Source organism: Meles meles, chromosome 8 (assembly GCF_922984935.1).
Source record: "Meles meles chromosome 8, mMelMel3.1 paternal haplotype, whole genome shotgun sequence".
Classification (NCBI taxonomy): domain Eukaryota; kingdom Metazoa; phylum Chordata; class Mammalia; order Carnivora; family Mustelidae; genus Meles; species Meles meles.
This window is the reverse complement of record NC_060073.1, coordinates 73,031,919-73,055,561: the sequence shown is the minus strand read 5'-3', so window position 1 is coordinate 73,055,561 and position 23,643 is coordinate 73,031,919. Positions and strand designations below refer to the sequence as shown.

General features: G+C 39.5%; 1 protein-coding gene across 1 annotated transcript in view; it reads right to left on the bottom strand.

Moving 5' to 3' along the window:
- CCDC81 (coiled-coil domain containing 81) overlaps positions 1-17,556 on the bottom strand; it is a 42,157-nt gene extending 24,601 nt beyond the window's left edge. The window contains exons 1-5 of the mRNA XM_046016355.1: positions 17,357-17,556; positions 9,563-9,624; positions 7,139-7,295; positions 3,234-3,490; positions 519-598 (exon numbers count right to left, since the gene is read on the bottom strand). Of these exons, the coding sequence (XP_045872311.1) occupies positions 519-598; positions 3,234-3,490; positions 7,139-7,295; positions 9,563-9,624; positions 17,357-17,435 (635 nt within the window). The 5' untranslated portion in view covers positions 17,436-17,556. The remainder of the gene's footprint in view (positions 1-518; positions 599-3,233; positions 3,491-7,138; positions 7,296-9,562; positions 9,625-17,356) is intronic.
- Positions 17,557-23,643: the final 6,087 nt, after the last annotated feature.

Sequence of the window (23,643 nt, the reverse complement as noted above, 5' to 3'; positions counted from 1 at the left end):
AGGAACTATGAGTAGTTTAAAAAATGAATAGTTCATATGGACCTAGAAGGTACAATACTAAGTAAAATAAGTCAGACAGAGAAAGACAAATACCATATCATTCCACTCATATGTGGAACTTGGAGTTCCACAAACAAAATAAGAGACAAAAAAAAAAAAAAGCAGATTCTTAAATACAGAGAATAAACTAGTGGTTTCCAGAGGGGAGGTGGATGGGGGGGATGGTGAAATAAAGAAGATAAAGAGTATAGTTGTTGTGATGAGCACCAAGTGGTGTTTAGAATTGTTGAAACCTCAAAAATATATATATATATAAAATAAAAAAGGAATAGTCTGTGCATTGTTTTCTATCTTAGCTATGGAAAGTATGCATAAAATTCTTCTTTGCTGGAGCACTGACAGAGAGAGAGAACACTGAAAGGAGCATGAGCTAGAAAAGGTGAGAAACACAACCCAATCACATTAATAAATCAACAAGGATTGCTGTCCTGGAGGAACCTGTGGAGCAGAGCACTGACCTTGGAAATGCAAGCACACTGTTGGGTCGCTTCCCTGCGATCTCTCTGCTAGACAACACGGAGTCCACAGTGTCAGGCCTCTGAAGGACAGAGACAGAAAAGGCTTACACCTGGGGCAGTGGTCCAGGACACAGACACATCTAAGCTACTGGCCGTCTCAGAGGCAAGGCTACCCTGGTACTCTCTATTGTTATTTTTTTGAGTGCTTAAAGTCTAGAGCTTAAAAAGCCAATGAGGAATTATTTCATTTACCACCCGGGTAGTCCCATACCAACGTCACGGATGCTGCCTTTTCTCAAACCATTGCCTCTTTGGAAATTGCCTTCAGAGTTTATGGCTTCCTTTACACATCGTTGACAGGAGAGCCAACTTAATAAAAAAAAACTATCAGGAAAATGAACAAGCAAGCTAATTTCACGCTTGACCAAAATAACTCTAAAATTGGGTGGTTAAGAGAAGAGCTTGAAGTTGGTGGGTTCATATTCACATCTCCATATTGTTGAAGTTATGTAGCCTTAGACCCTGGGCATATGGGGCTAACAATGGGCTCTAATTCACAGGATTTGGGGTACTGTATGTAAGTGGCTGGCACAGAATCAGCAGTCAACAAATAGCAGCTATTATCATTATTATACATTAGATAGTAACCACATTATTTTATTATACTAGTATAGAATAATATACAAAATTATTTTGGGATTAATGACACAGTTTACAAAAGGCTTTGAAAGGAATTTCCAAAAAGAGGTTTTAAATATGTTTCCACCAAAAGCAACATCATTGAAATAAACCTACATCTTCCTAAGAGAACCATTCTGCAGGACAGCACTCAGGTTTAAGTCTGGGACATTTGTGGGGAAAACAATCCCTCTCACCACTTCACAGCAAGTTGCCAAATTGTGTTTTATAGATGTTAACAAGTGTTGGATTAACCTGAAGTTCCATGATTCATGATTCAGGCAGTTAAAGTGGCTTCCCTATACCCAGAATTCTCAGACCCTTGAACAGGCCTGTGTGCTTTGTGCTTCTGGGCATGAGGTTGATATATGCAGCAGTCCTCTACTGGCTTTGGCCTCCAGATCCTCTTTTCATAGGATCTCTCTCAGGACTACTTTCTGGAAAACGCTCCTTAAAAGTTATGTCTTAGAGTACAGCAGGCCAATTAAAATGCTGTCCTCTCTTAGGAATGCATTATTAAAGCTACAGAGTTCCCTAGTATCCCTGAAGATTAGAGATGGGTGAGTTCTTTACCCTTGTTTCTGGTGGGTTTTCATGGAAAAGAGAGGGGTATACCTCTGTGTGTTTCCACTTTACACACACAGGGTCGGTACCTCTCTTTAAGATCCTTCATGAAACCAGATTGTGGAGAAAACACCAACAGCCTCATTTTGCACAACTCTTAAAGTCCCTATAACAGAGCTCCATGAAAGAATAAATTAAAGGGTAGAATTTGACCATATTTGTAGAATTTCATTTTATAGCCTTTTTACTTAAAAATCAGGCTTTTACTCTGTGGGACACAGGATTATCTAATATTCTATGATAATCTAATTCACTTAACCAGCTTTGTTGGTTCCCAGAGGTGAACCTAGGGCACATTAAGCATCCAGTTAGTCCCACTGATTGACTAGTTCACTAGCTCCTTAAATTCTGCTACGTCCAACTTAGGATGAAGATCATACCAGTTACTGAACAGTTAACAATGATGGAGTCACTTAGAAATTTGTTCCACAATATGGCAAATTAAAAGCTAAAGAAAGGGGCGCCTGGGTGACTCAGTGGGTTAAGCCTCTGCCTTCGGCACGGGTCATGATCCCGGGGTCCTGAAATCGAGCTCTGCATCGGGCTCTCTGCTCAGCAGCGAGCCTGCTTCCCCCCCCCCCCCTCTGCCTGCCTCTCTGCCTACTTGTGATCTCTCTTTCTGTGTCAAATAAACAAATAAAATCTTTTTTTAAAAAGTTAAAGAATGATACATTTACATGACTCAACTTGCTGAAGGTTTTCATTAAAATGCTATAACCAGCAAACAGAAAAAAATAGAATGATTATAAAGTCTGGTTCTACCACTTATTAGCACCCTGACTTCAGTCTTCCCACATAACCTGACCTCCATTTTTCTCATTTATAAAATCAGGATGATAATAATGCCAGTCTGATAAAGTTTTAAACCACAAATGAAATAATACATGTGGAAGAATTTTTAAACTATAAGGTACTATAAAACATCCAGAATTATGAGTGTTTCTATTACCATTTATATTTTTCAATTGGCATTGACTCAAAACTTATTTTAAAGTTTCTTTGCCCTTCTAAACTTTGTCAAAGAATTAGTCATTTATAAACAAGGACTTCTTCTTACTTGGGGTAAGTGCCATTTAAAATATGCCAACCTCAATTTTTCTTTTTTTTTTTCCTTAAAGATTGATTTATTTATTTAAGAGAGAGTGTGTGTGCATGCAAGCGGGAGGAAGAGCAGAGGGAGAGGATGAGAGAGAATCTCAAAGACTCCCTACTGAGCATGGAGCCCAATGTAGGACTCAGCCTCATGACCCTGAGGATCATAACCTAAGCTGAAATCAAGGGTTGGTAACAACTGACTGAGCCACCCAGGCACAACTCCACCTGAATTTTTCTTAATAATTCTTCTTAATAATGACACAATAATTCAAAGCAATGATTGGGAGAGGGATTTGGAGAAGGAAAACATTAATTTACATTTGCTAGGGCTTTTGCCAAAGTCCCACTTCCATCCACTGAACAAAGGAAGTCCTTATAAAATCTCATCTTCACTTTGTTGCCTTTAATCACAAGGACTCCGATTCCTTTGAAAGTAAATTCCACATTTTGTTTGATGGAAATGGATCGTGATAAAAAAAGCAATGTCTCCTTCACACATCCTTCCACTGTATCCCTGCTAAATGGACTCTCCAGGGATATCATGACAAAATTAAGTGGAACAACTGGGATATCACCTAGAGTAGTAAAAGACAGGGTGGGGGGAAAAAGGAGAAATTACAACACGGATATCTCATATACACTCACAAATAATTATTTGATTCTCAGTACTCAAAAATAGACTTGTCCATATGAACCCCTTAGTTGTACCCTATAAATAGACAATAATAGGCACAATTTTCCCTAAAAATGTATTTTTTTTCTTAGAATAAGAACAATTAACTTTCCTAGCAGTACTGCAGACAAGCTTTTGATTTTATCTTGGAGACACAGTAATAACTAACTGCATCGCTTCATCAGAGGTTTTTCTGAAGTTGTCAGCCTTCTTCTCTAAGGACATAACTGTAGCAATATTTGCCTCCTCCAGTTATCACACCATTTTGAAATGTTTATAAATATCTATAAATGCCAAGGGTTTTGAAAAGATTGTCATCTTCAGTAGAAGTTACCTTCAAATGAAATTTTGTCTTATCAGAGGGCACCAGACTGGATAACTTGCTTCTCCTCCCTAATAAGTCCATAAATGATACTGCAGAGGAATATGGTTATATCTAGCATAAAAATAAGCACAGGGTCTGTTCCACTGGAACAATAGTCAGAAAAGGGGTAAATAACAAAGATGATCAAGATAAATCCAAAAAGAGGCAGTAAACAAGACCCACTAACAGAGGAACAGGATAAGAATAAGATAAGAACATTCTAAACATTCATTCAGCAAGCATTACCTTACAGCTTTTCTGTCTGATAGTGCTGGCTGATGAGGATTAATATAACTATGAGATATATATCAGCCCACAGTCTTCTGCACAACTTAATGGTGCTTCTATGCCGCAACCCTCTATTTTATTTTTTTATTTTTTTTAATGTCTTGAAAGAAAAGTCTCTAATGCCTGCCTTTAGATTGTCCCCTCCCATTCGTCCAATGCATCTCTTCAATCTATCTTCCAGTCCACTTATCTCAGTAAGGACAGTATCAACTCAGGATGGACGAGCCAATGGACAGATTGTAAATCTTACTCTCATGACCTCTCTGTAACTTCTGTTGACCATGCCCTCTCTTTGCTCTTGTATCCATGGCACCATTCTTGGTTCTCCAATTTCCTCTTCCTTGGTCTCCCTTGCTGATTCCTCCTTTTTCTACTTCTGATAAGATGGTGTTTTATTGGTGTGTGTGTGTGTGTGTGTGTGTGTGTGTGTGTGTGTGTGTGTGTGTTTTAAATAAGACTTTGTCCTTGTCTGTCTCTTCCCCTTATTTCAAATCCTCTTCTAGGTAAATTAATCCAAATCTTGACCTCTAGATTCCATCCCTCTCCTGAGCTCTGGAATTCTCTCTACCTAAGTATCCCTACAGGAATTTCAAATTTAACTTATCCAAAAGTGAACTTATTATTTTACCTGCCACCCCAACCTGCCTGCCCCTTCATTACCTGTGGCACTAATGACAAGCACATACATCTATTTTCCAAGAAATACCTCCCTGCTTCTTGCTACCTACCACTCTAAATGGGCAGCCAAATCCCATCAGCTCTCCATATAAAATATGTCATGAATTGACTCCTTCATCTTCCTCCCGATTGCCAATGCCTTCATTCAGGCTTCTATCATATTTCACCAAACTACTGTAATTAAAGCTTTTAGTTATTTATTTGAGATAGAGACAGAGAGAAAGCACAAGCAGGGGGAAGGGGTAGAGGGAGAGGGAGAAGCAGACTCCCTGCTGAGCAGGGAGCCCCATGTGGGGCTCAATCCCAGAACCCTGGGATCATGACCTGAGCAGAAGGCAGACACTTAACCAACTGAGCCACCCAGGTGCCCCAAAACTACTGTAATTAAAAGAACTATTTTCCTTAACTAAAAACTGGGTTAGTACATTCAAGTCTCTGCTCAAAAACTTTCAATGGCTCTTCTTTGTCTATAGGATGAATTCTGAAGTCCTTATCATACTGCCAAAGGCCCCTCAAAATTTGACCACTACCAACCATTTTTGTCTTACCTCCCTCCACTTGCCTCCACAATCATATGCCCTGGCCACACAGAAGTACCCATTACTCCTTTCATAGGCTTTACCCCTTCTCTTATTCTTTAATCACTCACACTGTTCCTGAAATATTTTCCATAGCTTCTCTGCCAGCAAAGTCCTATCATCCTTTAAGACCTCCCATATATGTCATCTTCCTAACTCTCCCTGAGCAAAGTTGGGCATGCTCTCCTCTCAACTCCCCTAACACTTGATCCAGTTCTCATCAGTGCCGCTTTCACAGCATTTAATCATGTTGCAACATTTGCTTTCGTATTTATTTCTCATGCTAAATTCTGAGCTCTTCAAAGGAAGGATTATGTCTTGACAATGTTTAAGATTCACTGTATAATGTTTAGTTATGAAATTAATGATGAAGAATCATAACCCCAAAGGTAAACTCTAGACAGAACTGTTCTTGTAAATTAATTCAAGCATACATATTTAATTCTGAAATTTCTTCAAACTTGTAAAAAAATAATTAATTCTCCAATCTTGTAAAAAAAAAAAACTACGGATCTAAACTATTTTTGGAGTATACTATGATGGTAAACTAATTCTAAGGAGCAAATGTTTTTGTCAAAAAAAGTTGACTATATTTTCACTTTATTTGCTAGGTTTTTGGTGAATTAGGATATTATATGTCCATAAAACTCTAGGTAAAAATGTCTGAACAGTCCATCAAATCTACCATACAGATTATATGCATAATGAATTCTAAGTATAATTTGTTGGTATTTGTTTTTCCAATCTTTCCTTTTTTGGTGGGAAACTTATCTGAAGATTAACTTTCAGGAAGTTCACAAAAGGCAAGTTTTAGCCTTTTTACCTGCTGACTTCGAGGATAGACTGTTTCTCTTTGTCCATCTATCAGTCTGATGCAGGAGCCAATAGTAAGAAAGGTCAAAAGGAACACAGCCCAGAAATCAGGAAGGAAGCCCCCAAAGGCCCCTAAGGAGCCAGAGCAGGCACCACTAAGTCCACACACCAAAGCTGGAATGTAAGCAAGCATCCTGTGTCAGGTGGCATGCCTGTTTTGCCTACCACTGTATTTCAGGGTCCTAGAACAAGGTCTGATACATAGTAGGCCCTCAGTAAATATCTGTGGTAAGAGGGAAGAAAGGAAGGCAGGGGAAAGGAGGGAGGGAGGAAGGAAGGAAGATTTTAGGGTGTGAGAGGTATACAAGGTGTTCATTAAGTCTGTGGAATTATTAACCTCACTTTAAAATTTTAATAATTTAGATTATGTATAATAGAAACAGTTAGAGATCTTTTTTCATAGCTAACATGGACTATAATTCTAACCAGAGACCCTAATTAACTTTTTCAATAGCCACTTTTAACTTCTTAGAGCCTAAAAAAATGAATAAAGTCTGCACAACTCTGTAATGTGGCATTTATATAAATTTGCCTTGACGTCACTTCAAGTCTTCCCAGGCCTGCCTCTTAAGCTACTGAGGTTTGAATGGCCTGCAGGAAGACTGTCTATTATTTCCTGTGTTGTCCCCCACCTTCAACGGTTCCACATGAAAACTCAGCTCCTCAAATCAGAAACCCGTAAGGCAGCAAGTGAACACACTTTGCCCTTTCATTTTCAGCCCCAGGCTGGTTACTTTCTGAGAAAGTCTTAAATATTGAAGAGGTTTACCAGGAATATATATTTTGTTTTGCTTGAGTCCATGAATCTGCACTAACTTCTCGGCCATGATAAACATGGGTCTCTGAATCAGAATAAACTTGTTGTTTCCCACTTCAAGTTTTTGTCTCATGAAAGTGAAAGTTCCAAGTCCTGGAATCTGAACCCCCTGAGAGAAAAAAGGAAGGGGGGGGGAAGAAAAGAACGACAATCAGAAAAATAACCCTTAGTACCATTATCCAAAAAAACATGGAAAGAATTAACCAAATAGTCAATGATCTCTACAATCTCGTACAGCTATATCATGTTATGACTTTAAGTTTTCATATAAATATAATGTAATACATTGGTCTCTGATCCTTCTGACAGGAGATCTCCCATCTCCATTATCATTCAAAGGCTGTGAGGACTAAGAAAACTTGTGTGGATGCCATTGCTACTTTTAATCTATATTTAAGAGTCCTCTTGTCTGGGGCACCTGGGTGGCTCAGTTAAGAGTCTGCCTTTGGCCCAGGTCATGACCCCAGGGTCCTCCAATGGAGCCTCATGTGGGGTTCCCTGTTCATCAAAGAGTCTTCTTCTCCCTCTCCATCTGCCTCTCCATCCCCCTCACACGCACCCCCCCCACACACACACACAATCTCTCTCTCTCTCTGATAGGAGGAATTTGAGAGGCAGAGCAGGGGGGGCTTGAGGGTAGGGAAGGAAAAAATGAAACAAGATGGGATTGGGAGGGAGACAAACCATAAGAGACTCTTTTTTTTTTTTAATATTTTATTTATTTGACAGAGAGAAATCACAACTAGGGAGAGAGGCAGGCAGAGAGAGAGGAGGAAGCAGGCTCCCTGCGGAGCAGAGAGCGGGATGCAGGGCTCGATCCCAGGACTCTGACCTGAGCGGAAGGCAGAGGCTTTAACCCACTGAGCCACCCAAGCGCCCCCCATAAGAGACTCTTAATCTCACAAAACAAACTGAGGGTTGCTGGGGGACGGGGTAGGGAAACGGTGATTGGGTTATAGACATTGGGGAGGATATGTGCTATGGTGAGTGCTGTGAAATGTGTAAGCCTGATGATTCCCTGGGTCAAATAATACATTATATATTAATAAAAATAATTAATAAAAATGTTTTTTCAAAAAAGATTCCTCTTGTCCTAAATTGTGTGAAATTCCAAATTTTAATCATTTGCCATTAGAAAGAGGTAATTTAAGAGGCCATAAGAATCTCTGCTTTCTCCTTCCATCTTTTAGGTTTTGTCTCTCATTTAAAATCAGACAATCCAGCATCCAAGTCATATGCTGCAGTGGAATGATCTTGGCTGCTAGGTAGAAGCAAATGCTTTTGGCTCTCAAACTGGGTCTCTGTTTCCCTGAAAATATCATACCTCAAAGGTTACAAATGCCTACATGAAAGAATGCAGGGGAGTGAAGGTAGCCAAGCAGAAACTGCAGTGGCTAGAAAGTACAAATCCCATCCAAAGGCTAAAGCCCATTGTTGGCTCCAGCCAAATGCCAGCAGGCAGGCATGGAAAAACTGGTATTGCTAAATCTGCTGATTTTTCAAGAAAAGAGAAACAGATGCAAAACTTTATATAAACTCTCCAAATTTTAAGTGGTGATGACTAATTCAAATTATCAGAACAAACAAAAGTTTGAAGGATGAATTTGGCCCAAGGGCTGCCATATTGAGACCTCTGAGTAGCATATAAAAAATCCCACAACTGGGGCGCCTGGGTGGCTCAGTGGGTTAAAGCCTCTGCCTTTGGCTCAGGTCATGATCCCAGGGTCCTGGGATCAAGTCCCGCATCGAGTCCTGCATCGAGTCTCGCATCGAGACTCAGCGGGGAGTCTGCTTCCTTCCCTCTCTCTCTCTGCCTGCCTCTCTGCCTACTTGTGATCTCTGTCAAATAAATAAATAAAATCTTTAAAAAAAAAAAAAGTTCCACAATTTTCCAACTCCCCCCCAAACTCCTCAAAGCTCTGGCCAGTTCTATGGCATCCAAACTCAAGGCAGGCCAAGATTTCTCATTTTTGGCAAGTTGAGTTCAGTCCCTCATTGTCTTCTTGTATTTCAATGAAAAGCCATTCCCTGCAAGGAGGCAAGACAGGAAGCAATATCTCCTTCTGTAGCTATGCCAGGAACCATCTGATCACAGATAAATGGAACTCATCTAGTTCCTCTACACATAGCCAGGCTAGTCAGTGCTTGGTATCACTAGAAGAGTAGAACTTAAACAAATCCATTACCCAAGAATAAAATCCATATTTGTTAAATCTACTGTCCATAAGTCATAAGAGGGAGCACCATAAAATCACAAGACTGAAAGTTAAGTTAGGATGGCCGTAAAGTCTGCTATCTGCTCACAGCAAAATTATACAAGACTAAGGAGGAAAGAGCCTTTGGACTCTTGCATTAAACTTAAAGTATAAATCTTACCTTGTGCAGGGATAGCTGCCGTTCCACAAATTCTGACACATTTGCCCAGATAGCAGAGACTTCTGAAATTCAAAGGAAGTAAAAAATAATTTATTAAAGCATTTATGTGATAGTATCTGCTGCTAGTATTAAAAAGTAAATATGAGATGCAGAATCAAATAATAGTAATTCCTAATTAATTTAGAATTAGAAGAAAGTAAGGTCATTCCTCAAAGTTAATTTTCCTAATAGCTAAAGCTCACCCTTTTAAGCTCCAAAATGTGCTTAATAACAATAATAATACAATAGACTTTTGAATAAAATCTTTCTAGGATAAAGGGAACTCTATCACACACTTTTTAATTCTATAAAGAAAATTCTATAAATTCTATAAAAGTGTGACGAGTTCCTCTTATCCTATAAATAGAGCTAGCCAAGTATAATCTAGACTTTTTTTAAGTTTTTATTTAGGGGTGCCTGGTTCAGTGGGTTAAGCCTCTGCCTTCGGCTCAGGTCATGATCTCAGGGTCCTAGGATCCAGCCCCGCGTCAGGCTCTCTGCTCTGCGGAGATCCTGCTTCCCCCCCTCTCTCTGCCTACTTGTGATCTCTCTCTCTCTCTGTCAAATAAATAAATAAAAATCTTTTTAAAAATAATAAAGTTTTTATTTAAATTCCAGTTCGTTAACGTACAGTGTAATGTTAGTTTCTGGTGTACAATTTAGTGATTCAACACTTCCCTACAACACCCGGTGCTCATCACAAGTTTACGCCCTTATCCCCATCACCTATTTCACCTTCTCCTTGTTTTGATGACATTCAAAAAGCATTTATGGAGTGTCTACTCTGTGCCATCTGATAAACCTTCATTTGTATACCATCCTATAACACAGGAATAAAGCCAAGCACCACTGAGGCATGAAAGGCTGTTGTCTATATATTAAGTGTTCCTATACTTCTGTTTTGCTTAATTCTTTTGGGGGGGTACTCCCAAATGGTGTGTGTGTGATCTTTCTGCACAACCCTGCCCAGACAATAAACTCCATGACAGCAGGGACCTAAGTTCTTTGGTGCACTGAGTCTTTGTGTACCATCAACAGTAGCCTGCAGGAGCCTTCCATATTTTTTAAATGTCTTATGCCCATAAAACATCATTACTAAACCTATAAAAATATATATTCTTTTTTTAATTGAGATTCAATTGACATATAATATTATACTAGTTTCAAGTGTACATTATTTGATATTTGTCTATATTACAAAACTATCACCATGTTTTTGCTTAACTTTTGACTTGCTTTTCATTCTCATTTGTTACTCTTAAGATGACAAGCTGTCACCACTCTGCTGCTAGGCTCTGCAGTCCTCCCGCCTAATCCTAATTTACTGCTTCAAATGTACCTAATTTACTGTAACAAATATACTAATGTTATCTCTAAAACAATAATTTTTAACAACAGAACTTAGGGTAGGGACCCAAAGTCTTGAATCAATGCATAGACTTCTCCCTATCTGCTTTGAATGATCAGAGAGAGGTCTTCTATGTTTTTCTTGTTCTGAGATATGTTCCCCAAAAAATGTGGCAGAAAAATAAGTAGTTGCCAATAACTAGTGTTAAATATGAGATATGAGGCTATACTCTAGGTATAACCAATATTTAGAAATACAGAGACTTTGCGGTGGCCACTATACAGGATGGACTTCGCTGGCTTGTGTACCTCACTCTGCTTCCTCTGCAACCAAGTCTGACAGCCCGGACAGGACTAAGAGAGAGAAATTCAGTAAGGTGAAATTGAAGGAGGCAGAAACACAGAAGAAAAATCCACTGCCTTCAAGAGAAACGACTGAACAGGAGAAGCAAGCAGGGAATCTTAATGAGGCGTGCACAGCCAATATGCACGGCACGTTCCACAAGCATTGCTTTCTTACTTCTTTTCAGCTGTTTAACTTTGTCAGAGGCAAAGACGTTGGATCAAGTTTAAATGGCTGTGCTGCCCCTTTTCACATCAAAGAATCAAGAACTGACAGTGAAAGCTGTGCTTGCCTCTCCCATCTGCCTGTCTGGCTGGCAGGCAAGGAAAAGAACTTGCATGTTGGTGAAGGAAGAAGCTGGGTGGGAGGACAGTGAAATCTAGAGTAAAAAGGCAGCTGGTCCAAGCTGCATTACTGCAGGCTGTAAAATGCAGTTTAATCAGAGTGCCATCTTTTTGTTCAACAATTTTAATCATGGGAATGCACAATTTTTAAATATGCAAATTAAAAAATTTTAAACCCGGAAAAAGAAAGAAATACAGAAAATTAAGTCTGTGTTGACATCTCCATTCCAAACCCAATGATGTATATTAAAGATACTTTCCAGAGGCACCTAAAGATATTCAGTGGGTTGAGCATCTGACTCTCAATTTCAGTTCCAGTCAAGATCCCATTGTTGTGGGATCCAGCCCCTTCTTGGGTTCTGCGCTCAGTGTGCTTGAGATGCTCTCTCCTTCTGTCCCTCCCCCAGCCTGTACATGTGTGCTCTCTAAAATAAATAAACAAAATCTTAAAAAAAAAAAGAAAAGAAAAGAGGGGCACCTGGGTGACTCAGTGGTTTAAAGCCTCTGCTTTCAGCTCAGGTCATGATCTTAGTGTCCTGGGATTGAGCCCCACATTGGGCATTCTGCTCAGTAGGGAGTCTGTTTCCCTTGCTCTCTCTCTGCCTACTTGTGATCTCTGTCTGTCAAATAAATAAATAAAATCTTAAAAAAAATACTTTTCATTGAGGAACTCTTTGCAAATCAAGAGTGTTATGTTTTAATTCTCAAAATAAAAGATCAAGAACAGTAACATTTACCAGGTTGCCACTTTGGGATATGGGCACATTTGGTGATAAAAGACCAATTCTCTTTCCACTTTGGAAACTGCTTGATTTATTGCTATACCTTTTATTACTTTTTTTCCTTTTAAAAAATTTAAATTCAATTAATTAACATATAATGGATTATTTGTCTCAGGGGTACTGGTCAGTGATTCATCAGTCTTATGTAATACCGAGTGCTCATTCTATCACATGTCCTCCTTAATGTCCATCCCCCAGTTACCCTCTCCCTCCACCCGCCCCCGCTCCAGCAACCCTCAGTTCATTTCCTATGATTAAGAGTCTCTTATGGCTTATCTCCCTCCCTGGTTTCATCTTGTTTCATTTTTCCTCTCTTCCCCTACAATCCTCTGTTTTGTTTCTTAAATTCCACATATCAGTGAGATCATATGACAATTTGTTTTCTCTGATTGGACATATTTAGCATAACATACAACTTTTATTTCTAATGGCTTAAACCACTAGCTAAAGCAGAGAAATTGCAATCTTTTAATTCCAATATATCAGGGTTATAAGTATTTTTATTAATAAGCCAGAGGAGGAGTAGGTTAGGCAATGAGAAGTAGTAGTGATTCTCATAGGCATCTGGGAACAAGCTGGGTGATGGAAATTCACTCACCCACCAAGAAAACTAGGGCTGCATGCTACAGCACGCCAAGTGACAAGATCATAACCAAGTTTTCCCTCTACTCTGCTCCATCCTACTGTGTTCCTCACTCTTGCCCACCACTATAGACAAAAGAATTTTACTTCTGGCAGCTAAGAACTAAGAAGGTCTTTCAACCGATCCCAATTGTATGCTGAATAAAAATTTTCATCAAGACCAAAAATGTCATTAATTTACCAACAATACAGAATCTTCATAATACCCAGATTTACAGGGAGACCTTTCAAAAGTTTTTAAGTCAAAACTATTAAGTCTTTCACCTAGACTCATGATATGCAGCTCAAATTTCAGGAAAACAATCTATACCAAAAGGAAATTATTTAATTAGAGCCAGGAGAAACTATATAGCTTGTAACCAAACTAATGAAAAGACTTGACTGAGCTTAACTGGAAATTTAAGGATCACCTTTCTTCATTTGGATGATATATTCAAGTCACGTTGTTTTACTCTGTACAATCTAACGGGCAAAGTTATACAAGAGCAGAGTTTATTATTTGAAACTGAAATTTGATATTTTCTTTAAGATTTTATTTGTTTATTTGACAGAGATCACAAGTAGGCAGAGAGGCAGGCAGAGAGAGAGGGGGAAGCAGGCTCCCCACTGGGCAGAGAGCCCGATGCAGGGCTTGATCCCAGGACCCTGGGATCATGACCTGAGCCGAAGGCAGAGGTTTAACCCACTGAGCCACCCAGGTGCCCCTGAAATTTGCTATTTCTTACTGAAGAAAAGAGAGAGCTTGCACATCATTCCCTTTAGGAAGCTTTAGGGTCCTGCCCTTCGGCTGGAATAGGTAGATTCGAATATCTTACAAAGTATGATTTTTAACTTTGATTTTTCTGGCATCCCAAAATCAGAGAGGGCACCATTTAATCTCAAAACAAAAAGAATTGTAATCCAGTCTATGAAGCAAGTTAAAGAATATGCTACTTTTATACTTTAGAGAAAGCTGGAGTAATTATTTTAATCAAATACTGAAATCCCATGAATCACTATTATAAAGAAATAATCCCTGGACATACCTTCTGTACTCAGTTCAACCATCATTTGACTTCAAATTCTAAACACTTTATGCATTCAAAACCATACTTGTAAACACAGTGCCAAGTGGCAGGAATGCTCTGTTTTATATATGATCATTATAAAAAAGAACTGTGTCCATTATGTAAATTATAGAATAATATATGCTAGAAATAGATATTAATAGCAACTATAAAAGATAAGCTCCCTGACTTCATAAGACATCTTCTAAAATTAAAATACTGACACACAAGGCAAAATATTCAAGAGTGATCTGAACAAAGAAACATATTCCCAGAGCAAAGTGCAGTGAAAAGATCAGTGTGTCACACTGAAGACCTCAGCCTTCCTGCCTCCGAAGATTGCTAGCTATGTAGTCTTCACAAGTTTGACTCAGTTCATGCCCATAAAACGACGACAGGACCTTCGAAGTACCATAACTACGTAATACTAAACTTCGGTGAAGCATAAGGAAACAACAGGACTTAATATGTACAATGATGAAAAATTAACTTTTTTGTTTTCCTGAAATTGGAATTTTATCCTTATCTCCTTTACAATGGGTCATTTGTGAATGTTTATAAGTAGTTATTTGACTTCTATTTCTGTCCTTCAATCAATTTTTACCTCTCTGACCCCTCAGTCATATTTAACACTGATGACCTCCTTTAAACACCTCTCATGTTAGATTTTGTGACAACTACTGTCTCCTGGGTTTTCTTTCTACCTGTATAACCATTTTCTCTCATTCTCCTTCGAAAGCTCATCTTCCTCAACTCAGCCATTAACTGCTGGATTCTGGGGCGCCTGGGTGGCTCAGTTGGTTAAGCTTCTGTCTTCAGCTCAGGTCATACCCCAGGGTCCTGGGATCGAGTCCCACATGGGGGCCCCTGCTAAGCAAGAAGTCTGCTTCTCCCTCTCCCTCTGCCCCTCCCCTCCCCTCCCACCCTGCTCATGCTGTCTCTCTCTCTCAAACGGATAAATAAAATCTTATAAATAAATAAATAAATAAATAAATAAATCATTATTTATTTATTTTGAAATTTTCAAAGGTACAGCCCTCGACCTTCATTCTTCACTCCAGACTCTTCTCAAGCAATCACATCCATGCTCAGGGCTTTACTCACTACCAAAATGCTGATGACTCCCAGGTGTTCTTTTAGAAGCCCAGAAACTCTCCCCATTTTTAGGTTCTAGACACATGTATCCCACTGTCTCTTTGGATAGCTCACTGAGACACTTCACGTGCTCAAAACCAGCATCTTCTGGGTGCCTGGGTGGCCCAGTTGGTTGAGTGACTGCCTTCAGCTTGGGTCATGGTCCTGGAGTCCCAGGATTGGGTGCTGCATAGGGCTCCCTCCTCAGCGGGGAGTCTGCTTCTCCCTCTGACCCTCTACCTTCTCATGCTCTCTCTTTCCCTCTTTGATTCTCTCTCTCTCTCTCAAATAAATACATTTTTTTAAAAAACATGACAAACAAAAACCCAGCATCTTCCTTCCCTTAAATCTTGCCCTATATCCAAGGTTTCAATCTCAATGACTGTCATCACCATCTATTCAATTATATAAGCCAAGAACTCAGAACTCATCCTTGAGACTTCCTTTCTCTCTCACCCTCCTACCCAGTCCATCACCACAATCTGTAAATTTTGTCTCTAAATAGCCTTACAGTCTGTCTACTTCTCTCCGCTTTTACCGCTACCAATTTAGACCATGCTACCATTCATTCTCACTTAAGTTACTGTTCTAGGTGTTCTTGATCCTCCAATTCATTCACTTCGTAACCAGAGCAATCTCTTTCAAAACACAAACTTGATCATGGCGCCTGGGTGGCCCAGTGGGTTAAAATCTCTGCCTTCGGCTCAGGTCTTGATCCCAGAGTCCTGGGAACGAGCCCCACATGGCGTGCTCTGCTCAGCAGGGAGCCTGCTTCCCCCTCTCTCTCTGCCTGCCTCTCTGCCTACTTGTGATCTCTGTCAAATAAATAAAATTTTTAAAACAAAACAAAACAAAAAACCCCACAAACTTGATCATGTCATTCAACCCCTCCTTTAGCTTCATGCAAAACACTTAGGGGCCTTTAATCAGGCTTAAAATAGGGACCACTATCCTTAGTATGATTTACATGCATCGCCTGACCCCTCCATTTCTCTCCAGCCTCCTTTAACACACTCACCTCCCACACTTACAGAGAAGCCATCTTGACTTCCCTTCAGTCCCGCAGTCACACCAGGCTCCCTCTTGTCAACATGCTCTTGTTATTCCCCCTGCCAGGCACACTGTCGCCCCTCTCCACTCCCCCTCCTTCTTCACATCTCAGCTCGAATCTTCTCTTCTTCAGCAAATCTTGACACATATCCCCATCCTAGCCCTGAGTAAAAGTTCCCAGTGTACCACCCTCACCCATAGCACTTACTAATTGCAAAGTAATATTTATTTCTGTGATTATTTGGTTAATGTGTATCTCTTCCCTCAATAACCCCAAGGTTTTTGCTCACATCAGTTCTCTAGTACCTAACACATAGTAGGTTCTCAAAATTACTCATATAAATTCTATATAAATGTATAAATATGGCAAATATTTTTAATCCATAAAACCATTATATTTAATGCTTCTTTTAGAATTATTAAATGGGAAAAAATACGAGTGATGCAGGGGAAAGAAAAGAGGCATCTACTCCTATTTATTTTTGTCTTCTTAAGTCTTTTGGTTAAAGCATAGGCAACGTCCCTAAGTTACAATGACTTGATAATAACAATAGTGTCCATTTCCGGAAAACCAAGGACTCCCATTGCTTCCAGACATCTCAGTGTCACTTTAGGGGGATTCTTCCAAGAAAGTGTGTTTTTGATCAAGCCTAGTAAGCTTTCTGAAGACGTTGCCAGGTCTTCTTCCAACCATCCTGTTCATTTTATGGTCTTTTCACTTAACCCCAAAACATCAAGGGCAACGAAAGTAGCCTTTTCTTTCATGAAGTCTGGGAAGGAGCCATTTGGGGTGGTTGTTTTTAGCTAACATTTATTGAGCACTTATTTTGTGCTAGTCCCCAAGTTAAGACATTATCTCTTTCAATCAAAATCCTCACCTGGCCCCTTTCCCTCACTAAGGCAGTCAATAAAGAAACTGTCTCTGGGCATCCAGTGTAAGCCTGCTGTGATTGCCAACTGGTTGCCAAGACAACCTGGTCACTCCAGAGGATAAGGAAGGAGATTTTCTGCCTTTCCCTAAGCGGGTTAAGATTCAGCCCCCAGGGCCCTCACCCCACATCGCTTACCCTCTTGGCTCAGGGACAGCAGGGTAGGCAGCACCTGCCTGCCCAGGTCTTGCACGGAAGGGACGATGGTGTCCAACATTGCAGGTCTGTCTCCAGTTGGCACGGTGCTCAGTCCTCAATGGGTCTCTTCTTCTTTCTTTATATGGAGTTTGTACAAAATTGATTTTCCCACCCTCCAATCTCCTCTCTTCAGAGCTTTGGATGTGCCTTAAAAAATAAAAATTAACAAATCTTGATTTTTTTTTTTCTTTCTTAAACGCTGTTTCTCACTGTCCCTCCCTCCTTTTCCTGAGTGACTCCCACCACAGGAACCCAAGAGCTGTCCCGCACCAGTACGCAAATCCAAGCCCTCCCTCCGGACGACCGAGAGGTACCGTGAGAGGGTGAGCAGGAGCCTAGAGCGGGCAAGGAGGATGAAGGCCACAGGGAGGGCGAGGTGTGTTGCTAGGACGCGACAAAGGATTGCTGCGTTGCTAGGGTGTCAAAGAATGGCCTTGGCCCCGCCTCCTGTGATGGGTCGCTCCAAGTCGCCCGGGTGATTCTGGAGCTTCCAACAGCGAGGTCGGGGAGTAACTTCACGTTTTTTCTTTCCCTTCTGACCCTGGACAGCGACGAAACTTCCTCGCTTTTGTAACCACCTTGGACCAATTTGGGAATACCTTTTAACCCTAGTGGTGGACACTTGAGTCTCCAGATCTGTGCGAGGACTAAAGTTTGAACTGGACTTTTTTTCTCGCGTTTGGTTTGCCCTGGGCTCTCTCCACAGGAGATGGACAGCCAGAGAACTGGGGAGAGAAACTGACGTTTCTTTTTTTTTTTAATTCCCTTTACACTGCCCGAGTGTCATCCTACAGACTTGTTTTAATACTCTTCCCTCTGCCGATAATGAATTATCCCAAAGTGAACACACACATAAGCCCCACCCAGGTCAAGAAACAACTCTTGCATCCATCACTCACTACTCAAAATTAGGCAAGCTACCCTACCTCTCTGAGGTTCTCTGTGAAAACTGAGAGTTAATAAAACAGAAGTCATACAAAATTATTTTCCCAGAGTTTTCCACAGAATACTAACTTCTTATGGTACAAATAAATGATAAGTGGAAAAAGGAAGAGAGGGAGAGGAAGGAAGCTCTGTCACCACAGAAATACCTCATTTCCCCTCCAGGCATTATTCCACAAATACTGTAGATTTATTTGTCTGTGTTTGAACTTTTGGAATCATATAGTATGTATTATTTTGTGTGTGGCTCTGTCATTCTACATTACGTTGGTGAGATTCCCCATGGCTTCCATAGGAGCAATTTGTTCATCTTCACTGTTGCATATTATTCCTGTGTGTGAATATGGCACAATTTATCCATTCCACTGCTGAGGGAACATCTGAGTTACTTCCATTTGGGGCTAATAGGAACAATGTTGCTGTAAATATTTTTTTTAATTAACATATAATGTATTGTTTCGGAGGTACATTTCTGTGTGCTGCAAATATTCTTGAACAAAACTGTAATGCACATACATACTCATTTCTGATGTGTAGACAATTAGGAGTAGACTACTGGGTCATGGGAAGTGCAGATTTTAAAACATGCCAAGAAGATTTCCAAAGTGATTACTGCAATGGTGGTGGGAGGGAGAAACTTCTGGCACTTAGTGTGAACAGAAATTAGGGAGGCCTAATGGCCTGCAATGTACGGAACAGTCCTATACAGTGAAGACCGTCCCACATTCTGCACTATGTTGAAATATCTCATCAGACTTCCCCATGTGACAAAAAAGGGGGCTGCTTATGAACCTAGGGGGGAAAAAACCCACTTTAAGTGCAAATACAAAGAAGTTTTTCCTTAATTTCAATATCACTTAATTTCCTAGAAATCCAAAATCCAAGGAAACTGGGGAATTATGCTTTTTTTTCAGGATTTAAGATTATGCCCTTTTTTTTCAGGAATTTAGAAGAATTCTTCCTATTTAGGAAAACTATAATCGTTATGATCGATGAAGCTGGTGGCCTCTGAGTAGCCGACACAGCAGAGCCAGACTACATTTGCTGCTGTGGCATTCACGGTGATCCTTTCTGTTGGTTAAAGCATGTGGCAACTTCACTGACCTTCCAGCACAGTCATGCCTAGACATGTGTATATTAAAACCCATATTATTTTACTATAGATTACTTACCTTATACTAGAATTTGGACTTTATAGTCATTTCTGTTTAAGTAGGTTCCACCCCCAACATGGAGCCCAAGGCGGAGCTTGAATTCATGATCCTGACGTTGAGACCTGAGCTGAGATCAAGAGTCAGATGTTTAACCTACAGAGCCATCCAGGTGCTCCCTTTATATTCGCTTTTAAATGGTATAGGTAAATAAATGGTATAGATTTATCTATAAACCTCACTTTAGGATAGTAACAAGGCATTTAGGCAAAATATTTGTTACAGGAAAGAATCATTGTGTCTAATAGAACTGAAAAAATCTGTGCTAAAAAATTATAAGCTCGAGGCACCTGGCTGGCTCTGTGGGTTAAGCCTCTGCCTTCTGCTCAGGTCATGATCTCAGGGTCCTGGGATTGAGCCCCGCATTGGGCTCTCTGCTCAGCAGGGAGCCTGCTTCCCCTTTTCTCTCTGCCTGCTGTTCTGCCTACTTGTGATCTCTCTCTCTGTGATAAATAATTTTTTTTAATAAATAACAAATGACAGGCTCCATAACTCAGGTTTTCTCTCTCTGTCTTCTACTAAGAAGTTCAGAACTAGGTTTTAGGACTTTCATAAACTAGTTTCTTGAAAAAATAATTTTCTCCCACTCTCTCTTTTACCACCTGCCTTCTATCCTTAGCCTATGACAGTGTTTAGTCTTCAAGCACTTGTCTTTCGCAGAATAGGTTGTCTTAAATTCTTTGGGGAAATAAGCAAGGAAGATTGTTGAATGGATCAGCAGCAAACAATGGGCAAACTCTTTTGTGACAGTTGTCTTGAGACTTGCTGAGCAGGCTAATTTTTAGTGGTCATATCAGCATTATTATTCAATCTTAAGATAATGAAAATGCAAAAAATATATTAGTTTCTTAGAATAATAGATTAGATTGATTTAAACATGGTGATGACACTTCTAGTCTCCAGAAAAACTGTTTTCAGTTTCAAAAAAAATGATTATGAATGACTGTTGATTATTAGTGAATTATAGATGACCAAAGGAGGACCTACAAATGATGAAGGCAAAGACCATTCTTTGAACATCTTTTCCTTTTACCAAAGGTCTCTTGACAAAAGAGGCTGTGGAGACGCATGTGACCCGATGCTGACTAGCAACTTTGAATGAGTTACAAATATGTCTCCTGAAAATACATACCCTTTAGTTGATAACAAAGCTCAGGCAAACATTGCAATTCCACTGCTTAGAATTTGCTCTTTGGATACTCCTGCATGATACAAAGACATATATACATATGCAACATTGTTTGTAATGCTAGTTATTAGAATTAACCTAAGATAACCATCATGGGGAATTAGTTAAATGGTAAATTATACTTTGGAATACATTTTGAAAGGATTGCTTAAAAGAAAGCTGTACATTTATATGCAGGCATTTTAAAAGTTTCAAGATACATTAAGTGAAAACTTGTTGCAGAATAATATTATAATATGATACTATTGTTTCAAGTATACATATACATATAAGGATATATATATTCATATATGTACATAAATTCATAGAATATTTGAGGAGAGATATATTAAAATATTAACAGTGGTTATTTTTGGATAGTGTGGAATTTTATGTGGAGAGGGAAGAGTTCAGAGGACTTTTAGGTTAACTTTTCTTCTTTATTTACTGTTTACCAAGAGCATGGATTATCCTAGTGGTAACATTTTAAAGGTAATTTGCCAAAGAAAGAGAAACAGAAGACAGAGAGAGATAAAAGCAGAGTGCAGGGATGTGCGAAAACACTGAAGGAAACAGAGAGCCAAAGTTTTCCAAAGTACTTTAATATACATATACTTTTCTGCAAGCTTCAACTCACCTTGCAAAACCCACATTAAAGGGGCAGTCATTTTTACCCAGACCCCAAAGCATATACAGTATTCAGTAGTTTGTATTAAAGGCAACTTGGAAACCTAGTAAAAAAAAGAAAACCTCTGTAGTATTTTTGTTTTAATATTACACAGCACAGAATAAAAATTTTCAATAAATAATCGAACCCCCATCTATTAAGTATCTACTATGTGTCAAGCACTTTGCTAGCTGGTAAGAGGAACACAGCAGAAGAAAATCCTTACACCATTCATTTGCTATTTAACAAATATTTGTTGAAGAAAGTTCTGAAATCAGGATTGGGTTCTGAAGTCAACGTGTAAATTGAAAATTCAATAAATGAGCAAAATTACTCTAGAAATGCCTTCTTAAGAGGGTACCATGTTAGAACCCAGATAGCGTCTCTTGGTGCATAGACCCAATACAGTCAGTTTTTCTCTCCAGCTTTGGATCAGATCACTTTCCTGTGAGCATGTACTGAAGCAATTGGCTTATGGTTAGGAAAGCAGTCTTGTCTGAAAAATTCAACCAAATAGTAGAGTTACACTCAGCACTGTGAGATGCTTACACTATGGAGGTACTCGGGAACTGAGACAGACTAAAAATATACCAGATGCATATCTCCAATCCCTTGCTTACTCAAGGGCTTATGCAGAAGTGGACTTGAGGTGACTTCCTACCACATTAACTTAGCTAAGATGGAACTGGGGTTCCCAGAATTCCGTTCCCTGTATGGCTCTAGGTTAAGGTTAGTAAAAAGAGAAATTTGTGTGAGATTTAATAGGCAGAAGTAAAGCAGAAGACGTTCTTGTGCTCCGAAGATCATTGTATGGTCAGACGCTGATCTGCTGCCTCACCACATAGGCATGGGCCAGCAGCCTGGCCTGCAGCTCTCCAGTGCCCACCAGCTCTCCTCCTCCAGCTCCCCTGAATTCTCAACTTGGTGCGTGTTCAACAGTGGGGCCAACAGCACCACCTTATCCTACAGGTCACATGTATCCTACAGTGAGAGACAAATGCAAGTCCCAATTTGTTCTGTTTGGTTCTAGTTTGTCCTCATGGGTTCCAGCTTATCCTCACCAATTCCAATCATTTTTTTTTTATTCTCCCCCATTTCATGACCATCTTTCCTTCCCAACCGTCGTTCCTGCTGACTTCAGGCCCAACACCACAGACTGCTTCAGAAGTGCCTACAATTATGTAAGGGCTAATGCCCATAGCAATCTGATATTCATCATTCATAAGGCTTCTGCTTCCTGAGTAAACTCTGATACAGGACTAGTGGTTAAGACTGAAGTGTTTAAATTTAAATTAGTCTCTTTCAGCTTTACTTAGACTTGAAGTCCTATAAATTCAGAGCTTGTGCACAGCAACTCTATCATAAAAGACACATTAACAATCAGGCTAAAGGTATGAAGACAATATAATGGGAGTACAAGGAGAACAACATTACTTATATCTGAGATGATTTGTCTGAATGCTAAGCAAAGAAGTTTGGGCTTTATTTGGAAGTTGTAGGTAGTTCCTGAAGGCCTTGGAATAAGACAATGACCTTATCACTCACAGAGTATTATATTCTCCAGTACTATATTAAGATGAGGTTCATATTTCACCACATGATACAAATAATCCATATTTCAGATGGCAACTAAAATCAGGGAAATTTCTGAGGGAGATGAAGGGAATCTACCAGATTAAAAGGATAAGTGCTGGCCATTGAAAGGCAGGGCACAGGATGATTAATGTCACTGACAATAACAGCTGTTTACAGACTTTTGAAAGATGAAATGGCAAAAATACAATACAATTGAAAAAAGGTAAATTAGCTAAAGTGACAAATGAGAATACTTTGAGAATAAGCTATAAAATGATCACCCAAAAAGGAAATAGAGCAAAACTCATCAAATCAGACTACTTGAAAACAGAGCTTTTGAAGTTATAGATAGGCAGACCAGTCTGCCTGGACTATCTGCAGGATAAAAGTCATGCAATAATACTTCCCGTGTTTAATAGGTGTGACCTCAATGAATAATAAGTATTATAATAATACACATTTGTATTTATTTGTAAACAGAATGTTGATATTTATGTAGAATCATCTGCCCTACCCCTCTTAAAAATACTTTGTAACTTTTTTCTATTTCATATGTGCTAAAATGAAAAACCTGGCACTGAAAACCTGAGCTAACACCTAATACTAGCATAAATAATTTGTACATCTGAAAAAATATGTTTCTGAGCTTTTAATCAATTTTTTC